The following is a 24152-nucleotide window of genomic DNA, read 5'->3' as shown; positions in this document are numbered from 1 at the left end:
TCTTAACTCTTCATGTGATTGCTGTGGTGGGTGGGCATCTGTTCACCAGGTACTGCAGTAGCTGGTTCATCCCTTGGTCTTCTGTTCAGTTCTGGTAGCCCTAGATAGTGATGGCTGACTTGCCTTGTTTCCTAGCTGGCTGCTACCAATACCGTTTCCATGATCCATATTGGATAGTTGATTTGTGGTTCTTGGATTTTGGTTACCTGATTGTTTTTTTCAAATGAACACTAGCTAACTGACAGTATTGCTCTTGTCCATCTGTCTTTAGGCCTTAAAAATAGGCAGGCTGTCTATTGCTTGTCTGCCTATCTATGCTTAGAGCATGGACATGAACATTTCTTTCTTTGCAGCTGTCTCTTTTACCTCTTTACTTGCGGCTTCATGACTGCAGACTTGATGCTAGTCTCTGTAGCTTTCAAATACTGGTGTCTGTAATTTGTGCACCTTTAATATTTTTTCACTGAACCTGTAAACATCATCATGAATATTATAGTATGGCCCACCTTTATTAGAATGGCACTTCGTGTGTATATACTTTACAATAATGGTATGAAATGTTTAGAGTCTTTATGAAAAAATAAAATATTACCTGGTACCTTTATTTCTACTTCAGGCCCAACCATATTCTCCCTTGTAATCCAGTAATGAAATTTCCTCTGCTTTCAGCTGGGGATAAAAAAAACACAAAACAAACAAAAAAACCCCAACAGATTGAAAACCTAACATCTTATCTCTGAGCTTTCTTCCCTGAAGCATCTACCTTTTTTTAAGGAAATACTATTCAGTTTTTCTCCTTTGTACTCTGTGCAATTTCCCAAAGCTTTCTGCAGTAGCCCTTGGCACCTTCAGACTGCACCTCTGATAGAAACTGTTCTTTCTCCTTGTAGTGAACTATTTTGCTGCATATTTCGGACCTTTCAGGAGAGCCTTTAGCACCTTTCAGAGCATGGTTCCAGTGCAGTGGATCCCAAACTTTCCCAGTCCCTAGACAAGATAGTGGCAGTAGGGAATTACTGTACTTAGTCCCTAGTTGGTCTCCATTTGGAGGCTGGAGGTATTTACCCGCCATACCTCTTTCTACATGGGCAGTATGAATGAGAGCTGTGTGGTCGGTGGACCAGATCTCTAAGAAATCACTGTCAGGTTCAGAATGTAGGTTTATTATTGATCCAAGACTGCCTGGACTATTCTGCTGAAGTGGATGTTCTTGACAGAGCTGAGGCTTAGCAACAAATACTGGTTCCACCTTACAGTTTTGTACCTCTTCTGTTAAATAACCTTGATGTTTGAAGTCCTTTTCTAGGTTCTTTTGCCACTGTAACTAACTTAAATGCACTATGCATCTTTAAAGTCAGCACCTTCATAATCATCATCAGCCTCCCTGTGGAAATAACCAGGGCCAACATTTTATGACTTAATACAAATATGTGTGGCATCTTGGTTTATTAATTTTGTTTAGCTGGAAAAAGTTTCCATGCAGTGGTGCACCTCATGTTGCTTATTACTGAAAAACATGTGATTTCTCAAGGGGCACAATTTTGAAAAATAAGATTATTTGTAAAGAGTGCGTTATTTTTGGCCAGGTGAGTTCCCAGAGCCAATTAAACATGTGACTGCTGGCACAGGATGGGAACAAGAGTCAGCAGAAGGGAAAGTAGCATCAGGGCAGTCTCTGCTTCAGCTGGCTCAAGCTACCTTGGTGCCCCATGCCTCCCACTCCCCATTCCATATGTGTGTAGCAGCACTAATGAGGACATAGTGCAGAGCTTACAGAATCCATTCAAGCACTGAAATCAGAAGCGATATGGCCACAATAGCACAACATTGCACCTGGAAGGATAAACTTTCTCAAGAGAGACTTTCAAGTCGCTCAGGCAGACAGACTGCACTGTTGTGGATAGACAGTTTTCAGAGCTCAGCCGGTGTTGTCTTTGTCGCACTGTGCTGTGCTCAGGAGATGTACAAGCATCGGTCAACCTTAGGACACGTGTCTTTGAAGGGTGTTCGGTGTCTGCCTTTCTATTTGGACTGTGCAAAGATGTCTTTCTTACTCCCTAAATAAACTGACTCATTAAATTATGCAATGTCTTTTGCCAAAAAGTTGCATTGCTAGATCAAATTATTGATCCACTTATACTTGTATCCTACTCCTATCAGTAGTCTTGTCTTGATTCCTCAAAATGCTATGCCATATTGTGCATGCACTACTTGCTAAAAAAAACCTGGAGAACCAATGGTGTTCCCTACCAGTAACTCAAAGGACTGCGGTGGTAAGCTCTAACACACTGAGCTGTTGCTGCATAATGTTGTATACTGGAGACAGCAACAGATAGGTTTCATTAATTGTGCAATTGGATAGATGATAAGTTAGATTTTTACATATATTGGTCCATTTGAAAGCATGGTGAGACATTACAGACTTAGAGGGAATTATTTTGCCTACGGCATTGCTGAAAAGCCACTGCTCTAGGTGAAACACAGTAGCTGCTTAACAGCTGGCAGATTCCTATAATCAACTGAACCTACAGGGGTAATTTAGGCAGGCAAAAATGTAATTACGTGGTATATTTTCTACACTGAACTAATTACTCAGTGCCTTACACTGGAAAAATGTCTCACTCTATGTCCCTATCAGCACAGGTCTCTAAGGGTAGAATTGTATATAATATATATGATCTGAACACAATTACAAACATATACTAACATGTATAAAGTTATTTAGAGTTCTTTCTAAAACTTTAATCTCAGTTCTTGCCTCAGTTCTTGTGCTTAGTTAATTCTGGCTATAAAAATAGACCCTTTAGTTACTCAATATGAAGATCTGCCTATTTTAAGAAATGCTTCTTTTTTTAAGATGCCAAATTAAGGCAATAGCAAATGCAACAGTACACAACACAGAATTTAAAATAAATTTCAAAATACTGGAGATATGTACATAGGCTGGCAATAGTGACATAGCTGCAATAACTAAGTCTTTAGATTAAAGTGTGGAAGCCTAAACTCTTAAGGCAGAAAGCATGCTATCATGCTTACACGTAGATACACAAGTGAAGCAGATTGTGTGAAGTGACTGCTGGCAGAATTTAGTCCACTGATTATAGACTATGCATTTGGGGTTTTAGAGGTAGTGAAAATAATTGCACTGGGGTAATCGTTATGTCTCAATGTAGAGTAGGGTTGTATGTCTAAGGTTGTCAGAACTTTGAATGAACGTCATGGATTTTGTCTCTTACTAGGGTTCTAGCTGGCATTTGGACTCACTGAAAAATACTGCTAGAAGTTGCTGGAGACCCCTAAAAGAGAACAGAAGTAGTGTTCCTGTGATTGGTGCTTGTGTTAGTTCAGATTAATTTTTAAATAAAAATACCTACTGAGACAGACTTCATGTTCACAGACAGTACCTTTCCTCTAAAAGTACTGTATTAACTTTTCCCTGACTATGATTTTTTGCAGATTCCGTTGTTTTTCATAGCTTTTTCCACTTTGCCCAATATAAAAGCAATAGTTCAGTAATGTCACACTGGAGTTTTGTAGGAATGGCTAGCAGAATATGGCCTGGTCCTGGCAACCTGATCCATCTCATTTGGGGATTTGTTTTAGAACCTGTTTTACGGATAATTCAATCTAAGAGAGATTCCCTGATATGTTCCTTATAAATAATGGTAGTTCCTGCTTCTGAAGTCAAACACTACTGTAGATTTTCTGGTTTTTTTGTGTGTTTCTTTTCTTTTTTCCCTGCAAGAGTATCTCTAAGTTCTTTATGCTTACTTGTACTTTGACGGTTACATTTTGAACCAGGTAGAATCATAGAATCACAAAATCATAGAATTGTTAAGGTTGGAAAAGACCCTTAAGATCATCGAGTCCAACCGTTAACCTATCACTGCCAAGGCCACCACTAAACCACGTCCTCGAGCACCACGTCTACCCGTCTTTTAAATACCTCCAGGGAAGGAGAATCAACCACTTCCCTGGGCAGCCTGTTCCCATGCCTGACTACCCTTTCGGTGAAGAAGTTTTTCCTAATATCCAGCCTAAACTTCCCCTGCCGCAGCTTGAGGCTGTTTCCTCTTGTCCTATCCCTTGTTACTTGGGAGAAAAGACTGACCCCCACCTCGCTACAACCTCCTTTCAGGGAGTTGTAGAGAGCAAGAAGGTCTCCCCTCAGCCTCCTCTTCTCCAGACTAAACAACCCCAGTTCCCTCAGCCGCTCCTCACGAGACTTGTGCTCCAGACCCTTCACCAGCTTCGTTGCCCTCCTCTGGACACGCTCCAGCACCTCGATGTCCTTCTTGGAGTGAGGGGCCCAAAACTGAACACAGTACTCGAGGTGCGGCCTCACCAGTGCCCAGTACAGGGGCACTCTCACCTCCCTGGTCCTGCTGGCCACACTATTCCTGATACAAGCCAGGATGCCATTGGCCTTCTTAGCCACCTGAGCACACTGCTGGCTCATGTTCAGCTGGCTGTCGACCAACGCCCCCAGGTCCTTTTCTGCCAGGCAGCTCTCCAGCCACTCCTCCCCCAGCCTGTAGCGTTGCATGGGGTTGTTGTGACCCAAGTGCAGGACTCGGCACTGAGCCTTTTTGAACCTCATACAGTTGGCCCTGGCCCAATGACCCAGCCTGTCCAGGTCCCTCTGCAGCGCCTTCCTACCCTCCAGCAGATCAACACTCCTGCCCAACTTGGTGTCGCCTGCAAACTTACTGAGGGTGCACTCGATCCCCTCATCCAGATCATCGATAAAGATATTGAACAGGACCGGCCCCAACATTGAGCCCTGGGGAACACCACTTGTGACCGGCCGCCAACTGGATTCAACTCCATTCACCACTGCTCTCTGTGCTCGGCCGTCCAGCCAGTTTTTTACCCAGTGCAGAGTGCACCCATCCAAGCCGTGAGCAGCCAGCTTCTCCAGGAGAATGCTGTGGGAGACAGTGTCAAAGGTCTTACTAAAGTCCAAGTAGACAACATCCACAGCCTTCCCCTCATCCAATAAGCGGGTCACTTTGTCATAGAAGGAGATTAGGTTAGTCAAGCAGGACCTCCCTTTCATGAACCCATGCTGGCTGGGCTTGATCCCCCGATTGTCCCACATGTGCCACGTAATGGCACTCAAGATGATCTGTTCCATGAACTTTCTCGGCATCAAGGTCAGGCTGACAGGCCTGTAGTTCCCCGGATCCTCCTTCTGACCCTTCTTGTAGATGGGTGTCACATTAGCTAACTTCCAGTTATCTGGGACCTCCCCGGTTGACCAGGACAGCTGATAAATGATGGAGCGTGGCTTGGCAATCTCCTCTGCCAGCTGCCTCAGTATCCTCAGGTGGATCTCATCTGGCCCCATAGGCTTGTGGGCATCCAGGTGGAGAAGCAGGTCGGTGACTGTTGCCTCTTCGATAACTGGGGCTTCATTCTGCATCCTATCTCCATCTCCCAGCTTAGATGCCTGAAAACCCCGAGGATGACCAGTCTGGCTATTAAAGACTGAGGCAAAGAAGGCATTAAGTACCTCAGCCTTTTCCTTATCCTTTGTGGCAATGTTTCCCTCCGCATCCAACAAAGGATGGAGATTCTCCTTGGCCCTCCTTTTGTCGCTGATGTATTTGTAAAAACATTTTTTGTTATCTTTAACTGGAGTGGCCAGTTTAAGTTCTAGCTGGGCCTTTGCCTTTCTAATTTTCTCCCTGCATAACCTAACAACATCCTTGTAGTCCTCCTGAGTTGCCTGCCCCTTCTTCCAAAGATGGTAAACTCTCTTTTTTTCCTGAGTCCCAGCAAAAGCTCTCTGTTCAGCCAGGCTGGTCTTCTCCGCCGCCTGCTCGACTTATGGCACATGGGGACGGCCTGCTCCTGCACCTTTAAGACGTCCTTCTTGAATAACATCCAGCCTTCCTGGACTCCTTTGCCCTTCAGGACTGCCTCCCAAGGGACTCTCTCAACCAGACTCCTAAACAATCCAAAGTCTGCCCTTCTAAAGTTCAGGGTAGCGGTTTTGCTGACCCCCTTCCTTACCTCTCCTAGAATTGAAAACTCTATCATGTCATGGTCACTGAGCCCAAGACAGCCTCCAACCACCACGTCACCCACTTGGCCCTGTCTGTTCGTAAACAGCAGGTCCAGTGGGACAAGCCCCTGGTCGGCTCCCTCACCAGCTGCGTCAGGAAGTTCTCTCCCACACACTCCAGGAACCTCCGAGACTGTTTCCTCTCTGCTGTGTTGTATTTCCAGCAGATACCTGGTAAGTTGAAGTCCCCCACAAGAACAAGGGCTAGAGATTGTGAGACTTCAGCCAACCGCTTGTAGAATACTTCGTCTGTTTCCTCATCTTGGTTGGGTGGTCTATAACAGACTCCCACCAGGATATCTGCCTTGTTGGCCTTCCCCCTGATCTTTACCCATAAGCACTCAACCTTATCATTACTGTCGTTGAGCTCTAGACAACCAAAACACTCTCTAACGTACAGGGCTAACCCACCACCTCTCCTTCCTAGCCTGTCCCTTCTAAGGAGCTTGTAGCCATCCATTGCAGCACTCCAGTTGTGTGAGTCATCCCACCATGTTTCCGTGATGGCAACCACATCATAGTTTTCCTGCTGCGCAGCAGCTTCCAGCTCCTCCTGCTTATTGCCCATGCTGCGTGCATTGGTGTAAATGCACTTCAGTTGGGCTATTGAGCTCTTCTCCAACACAGGCATGCCACCCCTCGGCTCATCCCTAGCAAGACTGGTTTTATCCCCTTCCCCCTTCGCATCTAGTTTAAAGCTCTCTCAATGAGGCTTGCTAGCTCCTGAGCCAGGATCCTTTTCCCCCTTTGCGACAGGTGAACCCCATCTGTCTCCAGCAGGCCTGGTGCCGTGTAAACTGCCCCATGATTGAAAAACCCCAAATTCCACCGCTGGCACCAGCCTCTGAGCCACGTGTTAATGAGATGGGTCCTCCTGTTCCTTTCCGTATTTCTCCTGGTTAGTGACGGGATAGAGGAAAACACTACCTGCGCTCCTGATCCTTCAAGTAATCGCTCCAGTTCTCTAAAATCCCTTTTGATCGTCTTTATACCTCTATCAGCTACCTCATCACTGCCAACCTGAACAACCAATAGCGGATAATAATCGGACAATTTTACCAGCCTAGGGAGCTTCCTAGTAATGTCTCTGACCCGGGCTCCAGGGAGGCAGCAGACTTCCCTATGGGATGGGTCAGGTCAGCATATCAGGCCCTCTGTTCCCCTCAGAAGGGAGGCGCCTATGACAATTACCCTTCTTTTTTTCTTAGCAGTGGCCGTTGTAATGCGTGGGGCTGACTGGTTCCCCCTAGTCAACCCCTTGGATGGATCACTGTCCAGTTCCTCATCCTCCTGGCCCTCGAGTTCCAGAGCCTCATACCCACTGTGTAAGGGCACCTGGGGGGGGAGGTAGGCCGCGAGAGGATTCGCCTGCTATTCCGAGCAGGGATCTGCATCCATCCCCATCCGTCTCTTAGGTCCCCTCCTTCTGCCTGGTGGTAAGAGGGTAGGGGACCCTCTCCTTCTTTTGATGTTTCCATTTGGCGTGCTTGTCTCAGGGATGGTAGGGAGTGGCCCCACCAGTCTATCTCCCTCTTGCACTCCCTGATACTCCTCAATCTTGCTATTTCTTCTTTCAGCTCTGCCACCATGCTGAGCAGATCCTCCACCTGCTTGCACCTCACGCAGGGGTTGTCTCGGCTGCCCACCATCACCAGAGCAAGGCTCTGGCACTCCCTGCAGCCAGAGACCTGGGTGGCTGCATGTTTGAGTGGGAGCGCTGCCTGTGTCGCCACATCCCTTCTGGTGATGGCTCTTGTCCGAGGTATTAGGAAAGAGGTCAGAAAAACGCTCAGGAGTGCTTCTCCTTCTGTTAGATCCCCACCGAGCTGCTTCAAGAATAGTTACTGAGTCTGCATGGGAATGACGGGAGCCTCCCTTTAGTCTATATTCTGCAGCGACAGCCTCTCTGAGAGCTCCCAAGTGAACCATATTCCCTCTTTCCATCCTCCTCAGGCTGTGATAGTATTGCCCTATTAATATGCTTTTCCTACGTAAGTATCAAATTTTAATCCATGGAGATTCTGTTACAACTCAGCACATGAACTTAATCACCTGGTTGGGCTGCATGCTTCTTTTAATGCATAGCACCACTCCTGTGACCTTGCCTCTTGTTTTTTGCCCATGTATTTTGCACTTTGGAAATACAGCGTCCCACTGATTATTTTCTTTCTAGTATCCTTCTAATATGATATTTCTCATTCAGTATTCAGTTTTAATTCATCCCAGTTCTCCCTTCTGTATAGAAGCACATACCCATTTTGTCTGACTACCTACTTTCTCTCCCTGTTTAGATGGGACTTGACTGGTTCAAGCTGTGCTTTGTTGTTTCTCCCTGCAGCTGTCCTTAGTCTAAGTAATCTTTTGTTACTTCACCTGCAAAGGATGTGTACTCTTGAACTGTGTGATCTTCCACCTTGTCAAAACTCCTCAGTTCTTAGTTTTGTTTTGACCCATTTTTTATTTCTATGAAGTTCATTCTGCTTGCAAAAACTCATCCTGTTCCAAAATTATTAATTCAACACCTCCATTTTTTTAAGGGTCTTCACTGAACTTCTGCTGTCACCTCAACTTTCAAGTACCCCATGACACAGTGTTCTATTAAGAAGTATTTCAGATGACTTCATTCAGGGAATTAGGGTCAGATCACTGGTATTTAGTTCTGAAGGCAGGAGAACTTTACCTAATGAATCTGTTTGTGTAAGTTAGGATTTCCTACAAAAGGGTTTGTGAACAGCTAAGGTGGACACTTTGTCAGAGCATTTCGGGCAATCACCCAAGAGATACTCAATGCATCAGAACCTAGCCAAGAAAAATTTTGAAGGATGTGACATAAAAGGTTTTTTTTTTATTTTATTATTATCTTCACATCAGAAACATACATAAAAAAGAGTGTAATAATGATAACAGTAAAGTAAACTCTTAATAAGCATCATCTATTATGTACAATTCTTTACAGAGTCATAAAAATGAATATAACTAGTATTATGATGCTGTTGCAAGAATTTATGTTTCACATCTATTTTTATTCTTAAGTACAGAAAGGGAAAAAAAGGAGAAAAATGGAGAAGTTGTAGTGTACTGTGAAATTATGTTTTCTTATTTACATTTCTGGTCCAGAAGAGTTCTAAATATCTGCACAGTTATTATGAAGCTTTAATTCAATACCACGTATCTCATTTTTAAATCCTGTCTGATAGACTTGTAATTTCCAGGATTGTTTCTGACATCATCCTGTAATGATTTAGGAACTACTTATTTCAGGAGACTGCTATTATCAGGAGACATTAGAAAATATTAAAATGGTTGACAAGTTATTGAATTAATAGGTGATTAATATTTTAATCATTCTGTAGGTAGCAAAGCTTTGCCATGGAGTAATAAGATTCTGCCAGACTTCTGTATATATTGTAGCTTGCTCATATACATATAATATAATCAACAGTGCTATATTTGCTTGTATTATGCGCCCCTTTTATACACATTTGCGCTTAGCATGATTCAGCACATATCTCTGTGATATAAGTGCCATCTTTTCCTGTACCTGTGCAGTCTTTATGATACAAATCCTTTGAGAGTTACAGGGTAGTGGATCATTTTAAAAAAGTAATCTCTATTTTTCCACTGTTTTTGGGCAAAAAAAAAGAAAAAACCTGAATCCCTTGTCGTATTCTGGTAATGCATCTTGTGCCTTTAAGACCAGAGACTTAAGTGGAAAGTGGGCTAACTGGTGTTTGGTCCACGGGACGAAGCTAGAGCTGATCCAAAGTAACCTCTCCCAAAATGCACATAGTGTGGGCATCCCGAGCACCACCTCTTTCCAGCTGCAAGTCCACACCTGTTGGGTATTATTCTTCCTGTTGTAAATGTAGTCAAATACAGGCCTTGATTTATCTTGCATCTGTGGGGTCAGACAAAGAACACGCAGAGCCCATGCCAGAACAAAGCAAAAAACCAGCAGCACAGAAGAGTATATGTCCTATTCCGTACTTGTTATTTCTTCATTTCTTTGTGCAAAAAAGAGTGCATTCAGCAAACCCTTAAGAGAGGATTTGTGTACAGTTAAGAAAAATGTAATATGACATAATATGACATATTACAGTAGTTGCAATTGACTCTTATTATTTTTTTACCAGTGAACAGGTTGCTTTGGGGCTTAACATATTGTCTCCCCTGTCTCATTTGTTTTGAAGCAGAATAAGAAATTACCGATGTATTTTGTTTTCCTCTGTAATTTTCAGAATTCTCAGTTAAATCCCACTCTTGTCTTTTCCAGGGCATAAAATTCTGCTGTTTGCAATCTCTTATAATATGCACATGGAAATAGCACCATTTCTCTTAAGATTGCATATTCTTAATTTGATGGACAGCCTTAAGCTAACCAGAACTGACAAGACATTCAAAGCAGAAAATAGACCCATCAGACAGTTTGTAGGAAGGAGGACTTTCATTGTTTAAATGAAAGTTGGGATGAGTTTCGGAGTATTTTGGTAGCTATAGGAGAAAAAAAAATTCCAGAAGGTACCTTATTCACAATTCAAAGAATAGCAGTCCATGATCCTTACCTATCATCTCTTTCATTCAAATAAAAAAACCCCAAACCCCTCTCTAATGAGACAGAACAAAATATGACATTGGCAAAAGAAAAAGAAAAAAAATTAGGACAGTCTTCAAAATTATGCTGATTTTCTCTAAATTTGGCATCATATCTGTAATTGTAGCCCCCTTATTATTCTTTTGCTCTTCTTTTCTGCTCAGAGTAGGCATGTTTCAGTTCCACTTTTATCATTATTTTCCTTCTTTCTTTTTTTTTTTATTTTCCCTTTACCCCCATTTATTCCTCCCTTTCAAAAACATACTTGATTTATGTCCTGTTATCTCTTACCCTCCTCCAGGTTTGTGGTTTAGCACTTTGATTTATTTCTGCAGTTCAGCTCAGTGTTTTTAAATGCTTGGCATTTACAATATTGTGACTTTTTTCCAAGATCATTTTTTTGCATTCAAATGATGTTACATTAAAACAGAACCAAAAAACCTACACATGACAAGAAGATCATATAACCCAAGAAGTTATTAGTCATGTGCTCTCATGATATGTCTTTAAAAGCATCCTGTTGCTCACAAAATTAGCATGTTGTTCTTTCTAAGGTCCTGATCCAGCGATGAGGTTTGTATGAATCAGTTTGGAACACTACCCAGATTCCCAACCACGGAATCATGCCTCCATTTATTAGCACACTGGGACTATTTTTAATCATACAGCATACAGATTCTAACAACAAACGATTTTTAGGATCACTAACTGAAAATTAGTAGAGTTTGGTCCTTTGGTCCTAAATGTTTAGAATTTCTTTGGCTTCTCTTGAAATCATTGTCTGATGAATTCAATTGTTAAATAGAATCATTAAACAGAGGTATATCATCTTGTTTTCCTCATAAGCCTCTTGAGTGAAATGTGACCAGAAATATTTTTTTAAAATCTTCCATCAATTTCTTGTTTGATGGTTGCTTAGTGACATACTATATAGCTGGTTTCTCTTTGCAAAAATAATTTTCAAAGTTGAACAAGAAAATGCCTAGCATTCTCTATGTCTTCTGCTTAAATTGCTCCTTTGCAACTTTGACAGTATTAAACCTCACAAGTGCCAACACTGACAGAAGATACCATTGCTTAAATGACCCCGCAGAGCAGAAATCTTATTATCTGCAGAGACAGCTCTTGCAAGTTGTAAAGCAGAACCGAAGAAAAGTAAACGGGCTCCGTGTAATAGAACGTAGTTTCCTCAAGGCAAACGCTTTCATCTTTTCAGGACATTTGACCAGAAGTGACATCATTCACCAACTGCTTCAAATATCTGCATGGAGAGGAAAAAAAAGAGAAAAGAGATGCAAGAGGACATTTGTCGGGTCTAGCAGGCAATCGTTTTGGTGGAAAGGCAAACTGACTGAGATCAGTTTAGTCCTAATGCAGTCATGTTTTCACTTAGCAGTACACAGGCAGCCAGAGCAACAGCATATGCGCTTTTTCCTCTCTTTATCTCCGGCTGCCTTCATTCATCTGGAAAAGGACCAGGTGGTTCAGCAGTGAGGGAGAACCAAGTCCTCACAGTTTAGTCATTCAATTTAATTTGCAGGTGACTTGTTAGAAGATTTCTGTATACTTCTTGACATTTTGGGGGCAAACTTTTTTTAGTGGCATAAAATAAATATGAGGTCCCTTGCTTGATATGAAAAATTTGTACCTGACACTGCTTAGGTCACCAAAAATGACTTGAATTTGCTATATAGGACCTTAAGTAATGCATTTCAGCATGATTTCCTAACGATGGGTTCATTACAGTGTAATATTTGGACAGCTGCTTGAACTTAACCTGTGTTTATTTTCTTATCTGCGATATGCCTGTGATCATACCTAACTGACATATACACTGACTTGGGAACCTGGGTGTATCCATGGCTGTCTCCCAGATCTTGAGAAAGTCCCCTGAAGTTAAATTCAAAAAAGGCACTTGGAGGTTTTAAGCATGGGTGTTGCATTTCCTAGGTTTAAGCACCCAACCTTCCAGGAGCAAAATTCAAGCCCTCTTTGGAAGTAGCCTATGTACAGCACAGGAGAGCGCCATTTCAGTACCAAATAGATGATGCCGTGTTTGTGCAGCGTGTGTAATAAGACCTGCAGGTAGTAATTTGTCCCCAGCAGCACAGTTCCTAGGCTTGACAAGTCCGAGCTTGAACCCGCTGGAGAACAGAGCCAGGGCTTGGAAGACCCATGTTTTGTCACCAGCTCTGTCACTGGCCGGCAGAATGAGCCCTCCGCCCCAACACTGTTTATTGGCAAAGCTTTGTAGAGCACTTTTGAGCTTTTACAGAAAGCGCTTTGACAACTAAACTAAAGCTGACAAGTGAGAGGTCCTGAGTGAAAAGCTGGAAGCGCGTTCCAGCTGCCGGGATGTGCCCCGTGAGCGGCACAGTGTGGAGTACGTTTGATGAATGCAGCCAAGTCGTGCCACAGGAAGATGAGACGACAGTGAGTTCACTCGGTCAGTGGCACGCGGTGGGCCGCAAAAGGAGCATGGCTGGGAGCCTGGGAAGGAGGCTGCTCCACGCAGACCGGGCAGTCTTCCTCCTGGGTTGTTACAGGAGCAATCTGAAAACGTGGTGCCCCTTGCTGAACTGAAGCCACGGCCTCATTTTGTGTCTCTGTAGTCTAAAAGAGCTGTACAGTAGATAAGAAATGCTTCCTGTCTACAGCAGCCAGGCGCCAGACTGAGCCTGCTACCTGCTGTTTCTCCGCCATGCACAGGACTCAAATGAAGAAAAACTGCATTTAAGATCCGAAGATCCAGTCACCTAGCAACTCTAGTCCCATGAAAGGTTTCAAAGTAGCTTGGATTGTGTATCCCAAGTCTTTATTTTTATGTATTTAATTACTGCAGCTTTAAAAAAATGTATTACGATGTTCAGATGGATTCTTGTGGGGGAACAAGTACTGGAAAGGAACCACATGTTGCACACAGCAAATGCAAACAAATTTTGGACAACAGTTTACTGTTTACTCTAATTGCACAACACGGCATTATACTAACTAATAGGAAAAGGGGAGAAAGCTGCAGATTTTTGGTTGTGTAGAACAGCTTCAGGGGCTGATCACCTGGACTCTGTCAAGCAAGTAAATAGCATGCACAAATAAATAAAACTATTGCCCATAATTTCTATAGAAAAGATTTCAAGTGGCTTTGGCAACATATTCAAAGTCTTTTGTGATAGATGGAAGCTATTGATAATGCTTGTGAACAATTGCAATGTCCAAAAAACCCCAAATGATAACAAACCACCCCAAAAGCACAGAAGAACAGAGGGCTTATTTGTTCTATGGTGACTTACAATACTCCGTAAAAGAATGCAACAGCTAAATCAGGAAAGAAATATAAGTAACATTTGCCTCGGTCTTCTCAGCACAAAGAAATTTGTGGGATGTGACATGTAAGCCAGTTAGCAAGAACATTTTGACTTTTTTCTGGGTAGCTCATTGTGTCAGCTTCCCCCAGATGGAAGTGACTGAGACCATATTATTATGTTTAAGGTACACGTTCTGCTGTGAACCTGTTACACACCCTGGAGCGCAGTACCATAATATAACAGCAAGAGAAAGCTACAGCCGTGATACCGTATCTCTCCTATCTTATATGAGAGGCATTCATAGCCTCTCGTATCGTGAAAAACCGTGGAGATCAGCCAGTTCTCTTGTGTACCTAGACTTGACTGATTAGTATGGGTGACTGGGAAATTATTTTTGCTTCGTATGTAATATTCTTCAAATATTCGCTTCTGTCTGCAATAGCCCCAGCACTTCTGTGGGCTTTGGAGAGAGTTTGTTGCCTTGTGTAAAAGTAAACTCCAATTATCTATCTATCTGTAAGGTCTGGTTTGATATATGGAAAGATTGCTGATACTAACCTCAACTGGGATTAATGGATACAACTCTGAAATCAAGAAAAATAGTACTGTTCACATGCTGTCAAGAACCAACTCACAAATGTGTATCAGTACGCACATATTATGTACCAAAACAGGCTTCTGATGGAGACAAATCAGGGCATTTTCTTACTGCTTTTTTTAATTTCTGAAGTGCAACAGCCCAGTGCTATACTTGGCAAGTTTTGGACATTACTGTTGCAGTTGCGCCAACCATTTCTAATAGTATACCTCTATGTGTTTAGATCTTTTTTTTTTTTTTCCCCCCAAAATACAGCTTATATGAAGTCATTCATTATTTGGCATGGTTTGAAGTGATTGAGAAGTTATGCTTGAAGGTAATTCCACCTGTATGCTGCTTGCAGTATTTTCCATCTAGTCCTTTATTTCTTATTTCTAAAATGTCATATATCAGTGCTCTGTTGTATATTACCTGTAAGTCCTCCGTCTGATATTTTTCCTATTCCCTAAAAATCAGCTGTCTTTTTTTTTAATTAAAAAAATGCAGATAAGAACAAATGTTCTTGCACATAAGTGCTTCTTTCTGTCTTCCTAACAAGTAAAAAATAAAACAAAAAAACCCAGAAGTCTTGGCACATCAAAATAAAGATGTAATTTGTTGCTAATGTGAACGATAAGAATGATGGAGTTGTGAGTTCCTTTCAGAAATGCACTAAGAAAGGCACAACAGCTCAGAATCTCAAAAATGGGAGCCTGAAATTGATGTCATAGATTCGTGTCACGCACCTGAGTGAGAGGACTGATGGGCAGGCAGCTGGGACTTCAGCAAAATAAATATTTGGTATTTTCTGTAATCACAGATATCTTTATCAGAATGTTTTTAAGCTGCAGTACTGCATAAGGTTTAGGATTCAAAATTTATGATTGAATCAGCCCTAGTTCTGATATTCCATAATTCTCTGCCACTTAATGTCACAGGTAAGTGCTTCTGATACCAGATAAACAGCCAACCATGTATAATGTGAGAGGGAGGTGCACTAACTGTTCTCCCAGTGCATGTTTCTAAGTTAAAAGGACATGTCCTTCTGAGAAAGATGCAACAAATGAACTTCTTCACACTGGGGAGCTTGATGGCTCTCGATGACTCTACTTTTGTAGGGGGCATTTTTTAGAAAGGCTTATGGTGGGTATTTAAACCGTGGTTATAAATTGTGTCTTGTACTTGCATCAAACAGGTATGCAAACAGAGGGCGAGGCAGAGAGTGGACTTCTGCAATTACACATTGTGCATGCACACTTCAAAAAAACTGGCTGTGGTTAATGGACATAGCATCCTAAATGTCCTAAAAGTCTCTCTCCACCTGTATGGTTATAGACACCCCAGTGCTACTGTCTTTTCCTCAACAGTGACATCTACTCTCATTCAACACATCATTATCACTGAAATAACTAGTCACTAATCCCCTCTTAGAGTATTCTGTAGATCCAGGAGGGGTGTGAATGAAGACAGAAACTATGGAGAATAGCACAGCAGAACAATATTTTCTCAGTATGTGGCATAAACCAGTTAGGACAAAAACTAACAAAAATAAGAGAGGGATGTTTATTCAAAATGGGAATACATTTATTTAATCTGGAGAAAATTTGTTTGACTGCCTTCGCTGGTAGTGGGTGTGCTTTTTGGGATGCAGTCAGCAATTAAGGAGAAGTTCTCTGCTCCTCTGTTACACCACTTCAGCAAACGGAGGGAGCAGATGTAGTAATTAAGTGTTCTCAAAAGGTTGTGAAGTGAGTTGATTAAGTGAATTACTAAACTTAACAAAACCATGTCAGGATCAAGAGGCAATTGTGCGTTCTCTTTTATGCAGTCTTGTGCTGTAAATAAAGCACTGCTCTAATGGTAACATTTTCCATAACAGGAAAAAGAGAAATGATTTTTGTTTAAACTCGTAAAAGGTCTTGTTCACGATATCAACAATTTTCATAAACAGCACAGTCTTGCCTTGCTCTTCAGGAGTTTTAATGGTGGAAACACTGACTCATTTTGGTAAGCTGTTCATGACTCTTTCCTTAGAGGAAACAATGTCACAATAGACATTCATATTTTACAATAATGCATTTCATTGCATCTCAAAGTCTTTTGACAGAATGAGTAAATATTACATTGTCTGCATAACTGAAACAACAATAGTGGCACAGAAATTTCTTGCAGTAAAATTCAATTAACAGAGAAAACTGGAAGTAGAATTCAGGCCCTCCATACCTCATGTCTTATCAGGTATCTGAGGGTTAAGACATACACAAACCGCTTTGGTCTAATCTTTTCTTCAAATTTCAACCTTCACCTGGAAATGCTGGCCACATTTCCTACATGTTCCACTCTACGTCATGGGATATCGTGAGAACTCATGCTGCTGAGAATAAATGGAATATTGATACTAGCCACTAAATTATAATCCTGGGAGTGGTAACTACTGAAATCCCTTCCCAGTCCCATTCACACCACAAGCCCAGCTTTTAGAAAGCACAATGAAGTTCTGAGAGAGTCTCCTGAATTTTTCTTCTCTGTTAATTTATATTTCCCATTTAGTCTACTTCAGTTGGGTATTTCAGTATCCGTCCACATGAATGCCACTTTGTAGAAAGTCTTCGAGTGATCCAGAAGTCATTTGCATCTTTGGGAAATAGCCACATTTTCCTATGAAACAATTTTGTGAGACAAACAGAAAGCTACCTCACAATAAAAACCAGCCTCAGGTTTGAACCATCTACAATGCAACTGTTTACCTGGTAGCAAAATTAGTCTGCTGGGTAAGCAGAGTCCTCTCAAAAGGCAAATAACAGTACGTAGAAGAATTTTTCACCATTTATTTGAGAGAGACCAAGTGCATGCGTGAATGCACACATGAGGATCCTTACTTTGAAAGGAAAAGAAGTGGAGAATAAAACCTATCTGGAATAGAGAGAAAAGTTTTGAGAGACTCTTCAAAGAGTGTCTCACCTAATCTCAAGGGACATTCAAGAAGTTGGAGATCAGTCTGGGGAAAAAAAAGGAGATCTTTAATTGAACTCTTCAAACCCCGTCTATGCCTGTACATGCTTCTTACCTCCAGAATTATTTGCTCGCTCCTTGATGGACATTGCTGTATTGCACAATTCGAGTTCCCCACCAAAACTAACTTGAGACCCAAGAAAGTCAATGGAGAAAAAAACCAGGAGAAACAGATATTTGGTTGAAATACCTGCTGGAGCTGCCAGTCTCTCTTCACTGAGTAGGCAGCCCACAAGAACTAACTCTCTGTGTTGAAGTCTGCCTTTGGTAACACCCTCTGGAGCCAGCACGAGGAACAAAGCCAGAGTCCATCCAGCGACAGAAAGTGTACCCTACTAAAGACGAGACAAGCTTAAAGCTCAGGATGTTGGTACTGAAGTGCAGCAGATATGCACAACGCACAATAGAAGATTCAGTGACAACAATAAATAAAAAAAAAAAAAATTTTAAAAAAGGCTTTTATGACCCCGATGCCCTTTATTTATTCTGGCTTACCTGTAATCTCATTATGGAATGAGCGAATAACATGGTTTGATAGAGGTTGCAACATAAAAATGTCTTTGAGTCACTTTGTGTTGCTTTAAGTAAATTGTTTCTTTGGTAGTTCTGTAAATAGAAGGTGATGGTGAAACCTGAAGAGCACTCTTTTTGCTACTAAGCAGTAGTATAGTGAATAATGTAGGAATGATTTAAAATTAAATTCCTTGATATTTCAGCAGTTCTGGATGCCTCAGTACCTTTTCAAAGATGCTTAGTTTTAACAGCACGTCTCTCAATCTTTCTTGGAGTTACAGCACATAATGTGTGTAAGTTATATATGTATGTATGTGTATATATATAGATGTACATATTTACATATTAAAATGAAAGGGACCAGGAAATGGCATGCATTTGAGAAACCTAGAGAGAGAGATGTATGTAGTTTGTAGGAAGAAATAGTAATTAAGCAGAAAATGGGTTGTGGAAGGAAGGAACTGTTACCTTAGGAGACAATCTGCCCTACTTTCTTTTCTCACATTTTGAAATCTATGAATCTTTTACTTGCTTTATCACTTTTCCCAATTCCCTGCAGGCCAGAGCTGACAGCTAAGCCTCTGTTTTATCTTAAACTGTTAAAAGCATATCGGAAAATGACTTAGCCTGCTGAGTCTGAAAGTGGCTGCATGATTCCAGGAACCCACCTACTGGTTACGCCCAGTCCAGGTGATCAGCATTGCTTGAGTGAAGTCGTAATGATAGTCCCAGAACAGCTGGCAGATTGTTAAAATATATGGTCTTTTACTGCTTCCTGTTGCAGACTAGAAACTGAGGTGACTCTTTTTTTTTTTTTATTTTCTCTAGAAGTAATTATTTATGTCTTGGGCCACTCTGATATCAGTGCTTAAAGATAGTATTAGGTTTTCACCCTGTGTTATTAACAGCTGTTTTGTATATGGCAGTTGCACTGTCCGTAACTGTCTTGACTGTTTATTCTGTGGTATCTCTCTACTGCCTTTGAATACAGCCTTTACAAATCCTTTCTATTTTTATTCCATTGCACTTCTAAGAATTAGCTTTAAAATACACTGTTGTCACTACACTTCAGCGTGATAAAATGCAGGGATAAGGTGAGTGCAGCCACATTCATGTCTCTAAAAATAGGATTCTACTGGAATTTCTACAGTAATTTCATTTTAGTAAGCTTTAACTTGTGCTGAAAATTGATATACCTCAACCAGTTCTCTGTGATGAAGCAAAATAAAGCAGGATAGGAACGGCAGACTGTTTATGCTCAGTATGCATCATGAAATGACACGCCTATGTGCTGCTTTTTGTCTTCAAAGTTTACCACCTGTATTAGCATCTCTGAGAAGTGACATGTAAGTAACTGGTATATGAGATTCTTAGGCTGAATTCTTCTGGCTGGTGACACCTGAACCTGCATTTTGCAGTTGTCAGGAGAAAGCTGTAAGACCATTCTTTACTGGTGTTGGCTCTTGTTTCTTCTTGGGTATCTGAGGAGAAAGAAAACACTAATGCTAGGCGCAGCTCCCTTCATTGTCACAGGGTATCTTTTGATTTTGCGCTGGTGAGAATGTTTGCAGGGAAGTTGTTGTTGATGTCCTGTTAACTAATAATAACCAGGTACGAAGAGGAAAGTTAGAGGACTTGTGAATCTGTGAAGGTCTGGAGAACCCACCCAGAATGAATCTTTCCATTCTCCCCACTATACTGAGATCACAGCAGATGGAGATGTATACTGCCGTTAGTTACACAGATCAGAAGCTTCCTTCTTATTTTTGTAGGGTGAAACATTTCCCAAAGGCTCTCCAAAATCAGCAGGGAGTTTCTGGATGTTATTTTGGATCTTTGCTTACCATATTGGCTGAATTCAAGCCTTCAACCCTAGTCCCATTAGTCAGTAAACATTCTCTACAACGATGTCAGAGGTTTTATTTTTTAAAAAATTTGATTGTGTTGTTGGCACAGCTGGACTCACTATGCAGTGCAAACAAGGGCAGCGGTCTCCTCTTCAATTTACACTAGAAGGTCATGCAACGGTAGAGATGTACTAGCTTGAAATGTATACCTTGAATTAAGAAATAAATGTCAGTTATATGGTCTTTAGGAACGATTTTAGGTGCATAGGAATTTAACATGAATTGTGTTACTTGCTGTAATGTCTTTCTTTGCTCTTATTATACCCAATCTTGGCCAATTTATGTGCCAGCTGATTTCTGAAATTTTGGAATTTATGAGTCCCGTGAATCTTTATCATGATGCTGTGCTAATAACTAGAGTAAATATGGAGATATTGGGTAAACAGGCCTTATTGCCTCCTTTCTAAACAAGCACTGCATTACATTGCAGAATTTACCATCTGAAGACATGTTTCAAGTATCAGAGATGTGGCGAGAAACTTGGACAGGATTGTCTTAGATAGGGAGGTTGTGTGCAAGCCACTGTTGAGTTATTTAGGTTAGTTAACTAACTTTATCACATATTGTAAAAACATTAAAAAAACCCAGAAGGGCAATTGGGTCATTTATGTGTCCTTCATCAAAGCACTGTTCATAGAAGTAATTCCAAAGTAATTAATTGTCCCTGCTTATAGCATTGCAGTGGGGCTTGGTTTGTGTCAAGGGACATCATCTGAAAGCACTCAGCACCATCTGAGAGGTCTGCTGCAGGATAGCATCAACAATATTTTGGATGATTTCTCAAAAAATACAGTATGGTCGCTAATAGTACAGATATGGGAAGAGAAGCAGATTTTTCCAAGTGCAAACTACACAATATGAAAGCTTGGGGTACCCAGGCACACATTTTGATTTAGTTACAGATTTTTTCAGTGCCTTGCTTCTCAACTATAAAAAAAGGGACAATAATATCCCTAATTTACGAATGCATAGGAAAATAATTTCGGTCTTCCAGGCATATCACAACTGAACAAATGCTGAAGATACTGCTCTCCTTATTAGATGGACAGATCTGCCAATGGGCTGATGAAAGAACCAATGCTGAATGAAAGTGATAAGCTACAGATCATCATAAGAGACATTAACTTTAGCAGATGCAAAGTTCTATATTATGCAATATTGCTTGCCCGGACTTGTGGTAGCTGCTATAATTGGTTTCACTGCAGTTGGGTTGTGGGAAGGGGTATCAGTGACATGGCTAGTGAGGCAGAATTTTTAAAGACAGTGCCTTTTTTTTTTTGTTTATTTTTTTTTTTATTTTGCTGAGTAGAAATGTAAAATAAAAATCTGTATTTTAAAATATTAACTTCTTTCTTTCTTTCTTTCTTGCAGCTTGTGGCCAATGCAATCCTTTTTGTCAGTGTAAATTTGTATGGTGTCTTTGTGAGGATTTTGACAGAAAGGGCTCAGAGGAAGGCATTCCTTCAGGCCAGGAACTGCATTGAGGACAGGCTGAGGCTGGAGGACGAAAATGAAAAACAGGTCGGTTTCTAAGCCTTATTTCTTTTTCTCTGTTTCTTCTGAGATGACTGTAGTTATGTGAACCACAGGTCAGGACATTGCTGCTGAGTACATGGCGAAGGAAGGGTGCTGCCTTCCCTCACCTGCTTCAGCTCTTCCTCCCCAGTGCATGCACACTCTTCGCTCTTCATCTGCGGCACAGGCAGAAGGTGCAGGCTGACCCCATGGCTACTGTCAGCACCAGCACAGGAGGGGACGTATTTTAGGGCTGAGGCAAAGCTAACATACTATTGCAATCTAAGATGCTGGGGTTTTTTCTGCATGGATGTTTTTGGGTGGGTGTTAGATAGGCTGTAAATACTTCTCTTCTGGCTGTGTGTGCTATAACCTCTTTGCATTCTTGACAGCTATAAACAAAAGTCTACATTTTGGGGAGAAGAGGCTGCACTGATATACATAAATAGCTGTGATAAAAATCTATTCCTTTTCTCAAAAGCCACCTTAGTAGTTTGATGGTTTATTTCACACAATTTTATCAATCAATCTTCCAAGTGGATTTGGAAACAATGAGAAAAACTGCTATGTTGTGGAGCTTGCTGTTGTTACTCACAGGTCTGAATCTTAAAGCTACTAAGATCTGTTCATCTGTAAGGTTTGGACTAGATTTTCCTTTTTGTCTAGGTGATAATAGAGGGCTATGCTGGAATACATAGATATAACTCCATTGACCTCTGTGGAATGATGGTAACTTATGCCAGTAAAGGACTGAAGTGGTATTCAAACCTTGCTATACAAGATGTCGGCGTCCTCAAAGCTTGCATACCTCACACATTTTTTTACATCCCTTCACCTGCAATTTCTCTAGCAAGTCTATTCCTATGTGTGAAATAACAGGTCCTTAAGTACTTCCTGTTATGAATTGACTGAATGCAATTTTTATGACCTGAACATACTCTGCAATAAGTGGACATCTTCTTTGAACAACTGTATATCTTTGCTGGCTGTGTAAAAATGGTATTAGGATCAAAGCCTTTAGGTTTTATTCTGGTCTTTTGTAATCCAAAGCTGCAGATTTTCCAAGGCGTAAATGTGCGATAAGTGAATTTCCATGGGATTTAGGCAACCCTGCCATTTGTGCCTTTGAAAACCCGCTTCTGGGATCCAACATGAAAATAATACTGATTTTTGTGTTTCTTTAGTTAGCACATTAAGAATCTGTCTTATTTTATATTTTATCCATGCATATAGAAACACAAGAAAACAAAAACATTGTGCATAATTACCATTATGTTTTATATTATACCTAGAGAATCCTGCATGTTTTTCCAATGCAGTAGACAGGTCAGTGAAGAGAATACCCTTTTATCCTACACTTGTGAAATTAACTTTATGGAACACAGTGTAAAACTCAATACAGAGGTGAAATATGCTAATTAGCTGTCAAAAGTACCACCAAAACACTTTCTGAGGCTGCTCTCACACTACATTAGAATACCTCTAAAACCAGGGTAAGAATTAAGACGTGATTACAGGCTACAAAATTATTCTGCAGTTGCTGTGGCATAACGTAGCCCAAGTTTCCAGCTGGCAACACTCAAGAGTGTTTGAGAGGAGAAGAGACATTGCTGACCTAGTTCAATTTTTGTGATCACTCCTGTATTTTTGTTCTCTGAAGTACCGACATTACACGTTAAAAAGGACTGATTTTTTTCATCAGACTTTCTTGTCTCATTCAAATGCTCTGACCTAAATACCGTAGCCCTTTTACATTGAGAACTGTAATCCAAAATGCTAAAACCTTTCCCTGGTATTTCTGTGCAAGTCTCTAATGGGAAAGAAAAGAACATGCTCTTGGCTTTTGAACATATACAGCCTTCTGGAGTTGAAGTGTTGACTGTGTGAGACAGATACCACAGCTAAAACTGTAAGTGAGATTTCTTCCTCTGTGTCCTACTTACAATGATTCTTCTCATATGGGATGCATTTGTAGTAATAGTCCCACATGACAATTTTGATAAATCTATTTTTATGAGGAAGAACAAAGATCTCGCATTGTAGCATTTTCGGAGTCATCATGGAAGTTTGCAAGTAGGCTTTGAAAGTGTTGCTGGGGAGAAGGGGAGCAGACGGACTTTTAAAATTCAGTTTAATATTCACCCTGTTCTCTGTGGTCACAACAAATGACTGGCCTCGATGGTGGCATCATCCATTTGTTATGTTGCTGAATGTTAGACTACAATTCCAGAGTAACACCAGAAGCGGAGGCCAAGAACCAAATAAGTTTTAGACCATGAGCGAATAATTATAATCATTCACTTGGGATAAGCTGCTTCTCTCGTTGTCTATAAATCTCAGCAGCAAGACCATCCTCTGCAGAGCAAGCAGTTAAGAATAAATATTGTGAGGTGGGTCCTGTTCCCTGGAACTGTGCTTGTTCGAACAGAACAAGCTCAGAACTGGAGAGAATGAGACAAGCTCAGAACAGAACAAGAACAGAACTGCTCCATCACAGCACCTGAGCGCTTCCCCTTTACTCCCACTGCACTCTCTCTCTGTGTCCGCTTCATTAATTCCAGATCATCCTTTGCCCATACAGCAAGCAAGGCATTGTCACCCTGTTCCCTGAAGGACTCGTGGCATTAGATGTCCCTACTGATCCTGCGAGCAGCCTCCAGGC

The 24152-nt window shown here is 41.3% G+C and overlaps 1 protein-coding gene across 1 annotated transcript in view; it reads left to right on the top strand.

Annotated features, from left to right (window-relative positions):
- The window catches only part of ADCY1 (adenylate cyclase 1), a gene marked incomplete at its 5' end in the record, with an annotated part of 160895 nt that overhangs the window by 30125 nt on the left and 106618 nt on the right, over positions 1-24152 (top strand). The window contains one exon of the mRNA XM_082310612.1: positions 21347-21496. Coding sequence (XP_082166738.1) covers positions 21347-21496 — 150 coding nt within the window. The remainder of the gene's footprint in view (positions 1-21346; positions 21497-24152) is intronic.

Source organism: Platalea leucorodia (assembly GCF_965183815.1).
Source record: "Platalea leucorodia genome assembly, chromosome: 1".
NCBI classification, from domain to species: Eukaryota; Metazoa; Chordata; class Aves; order Pelecaniformes; family Threskiornithidae; genus Platalea; species Platalea leucorodia.
Note: the sequence above shows the minus strand (reverse complement) of the source record. Positions and strands in the feature narration are given on the sequence as shown.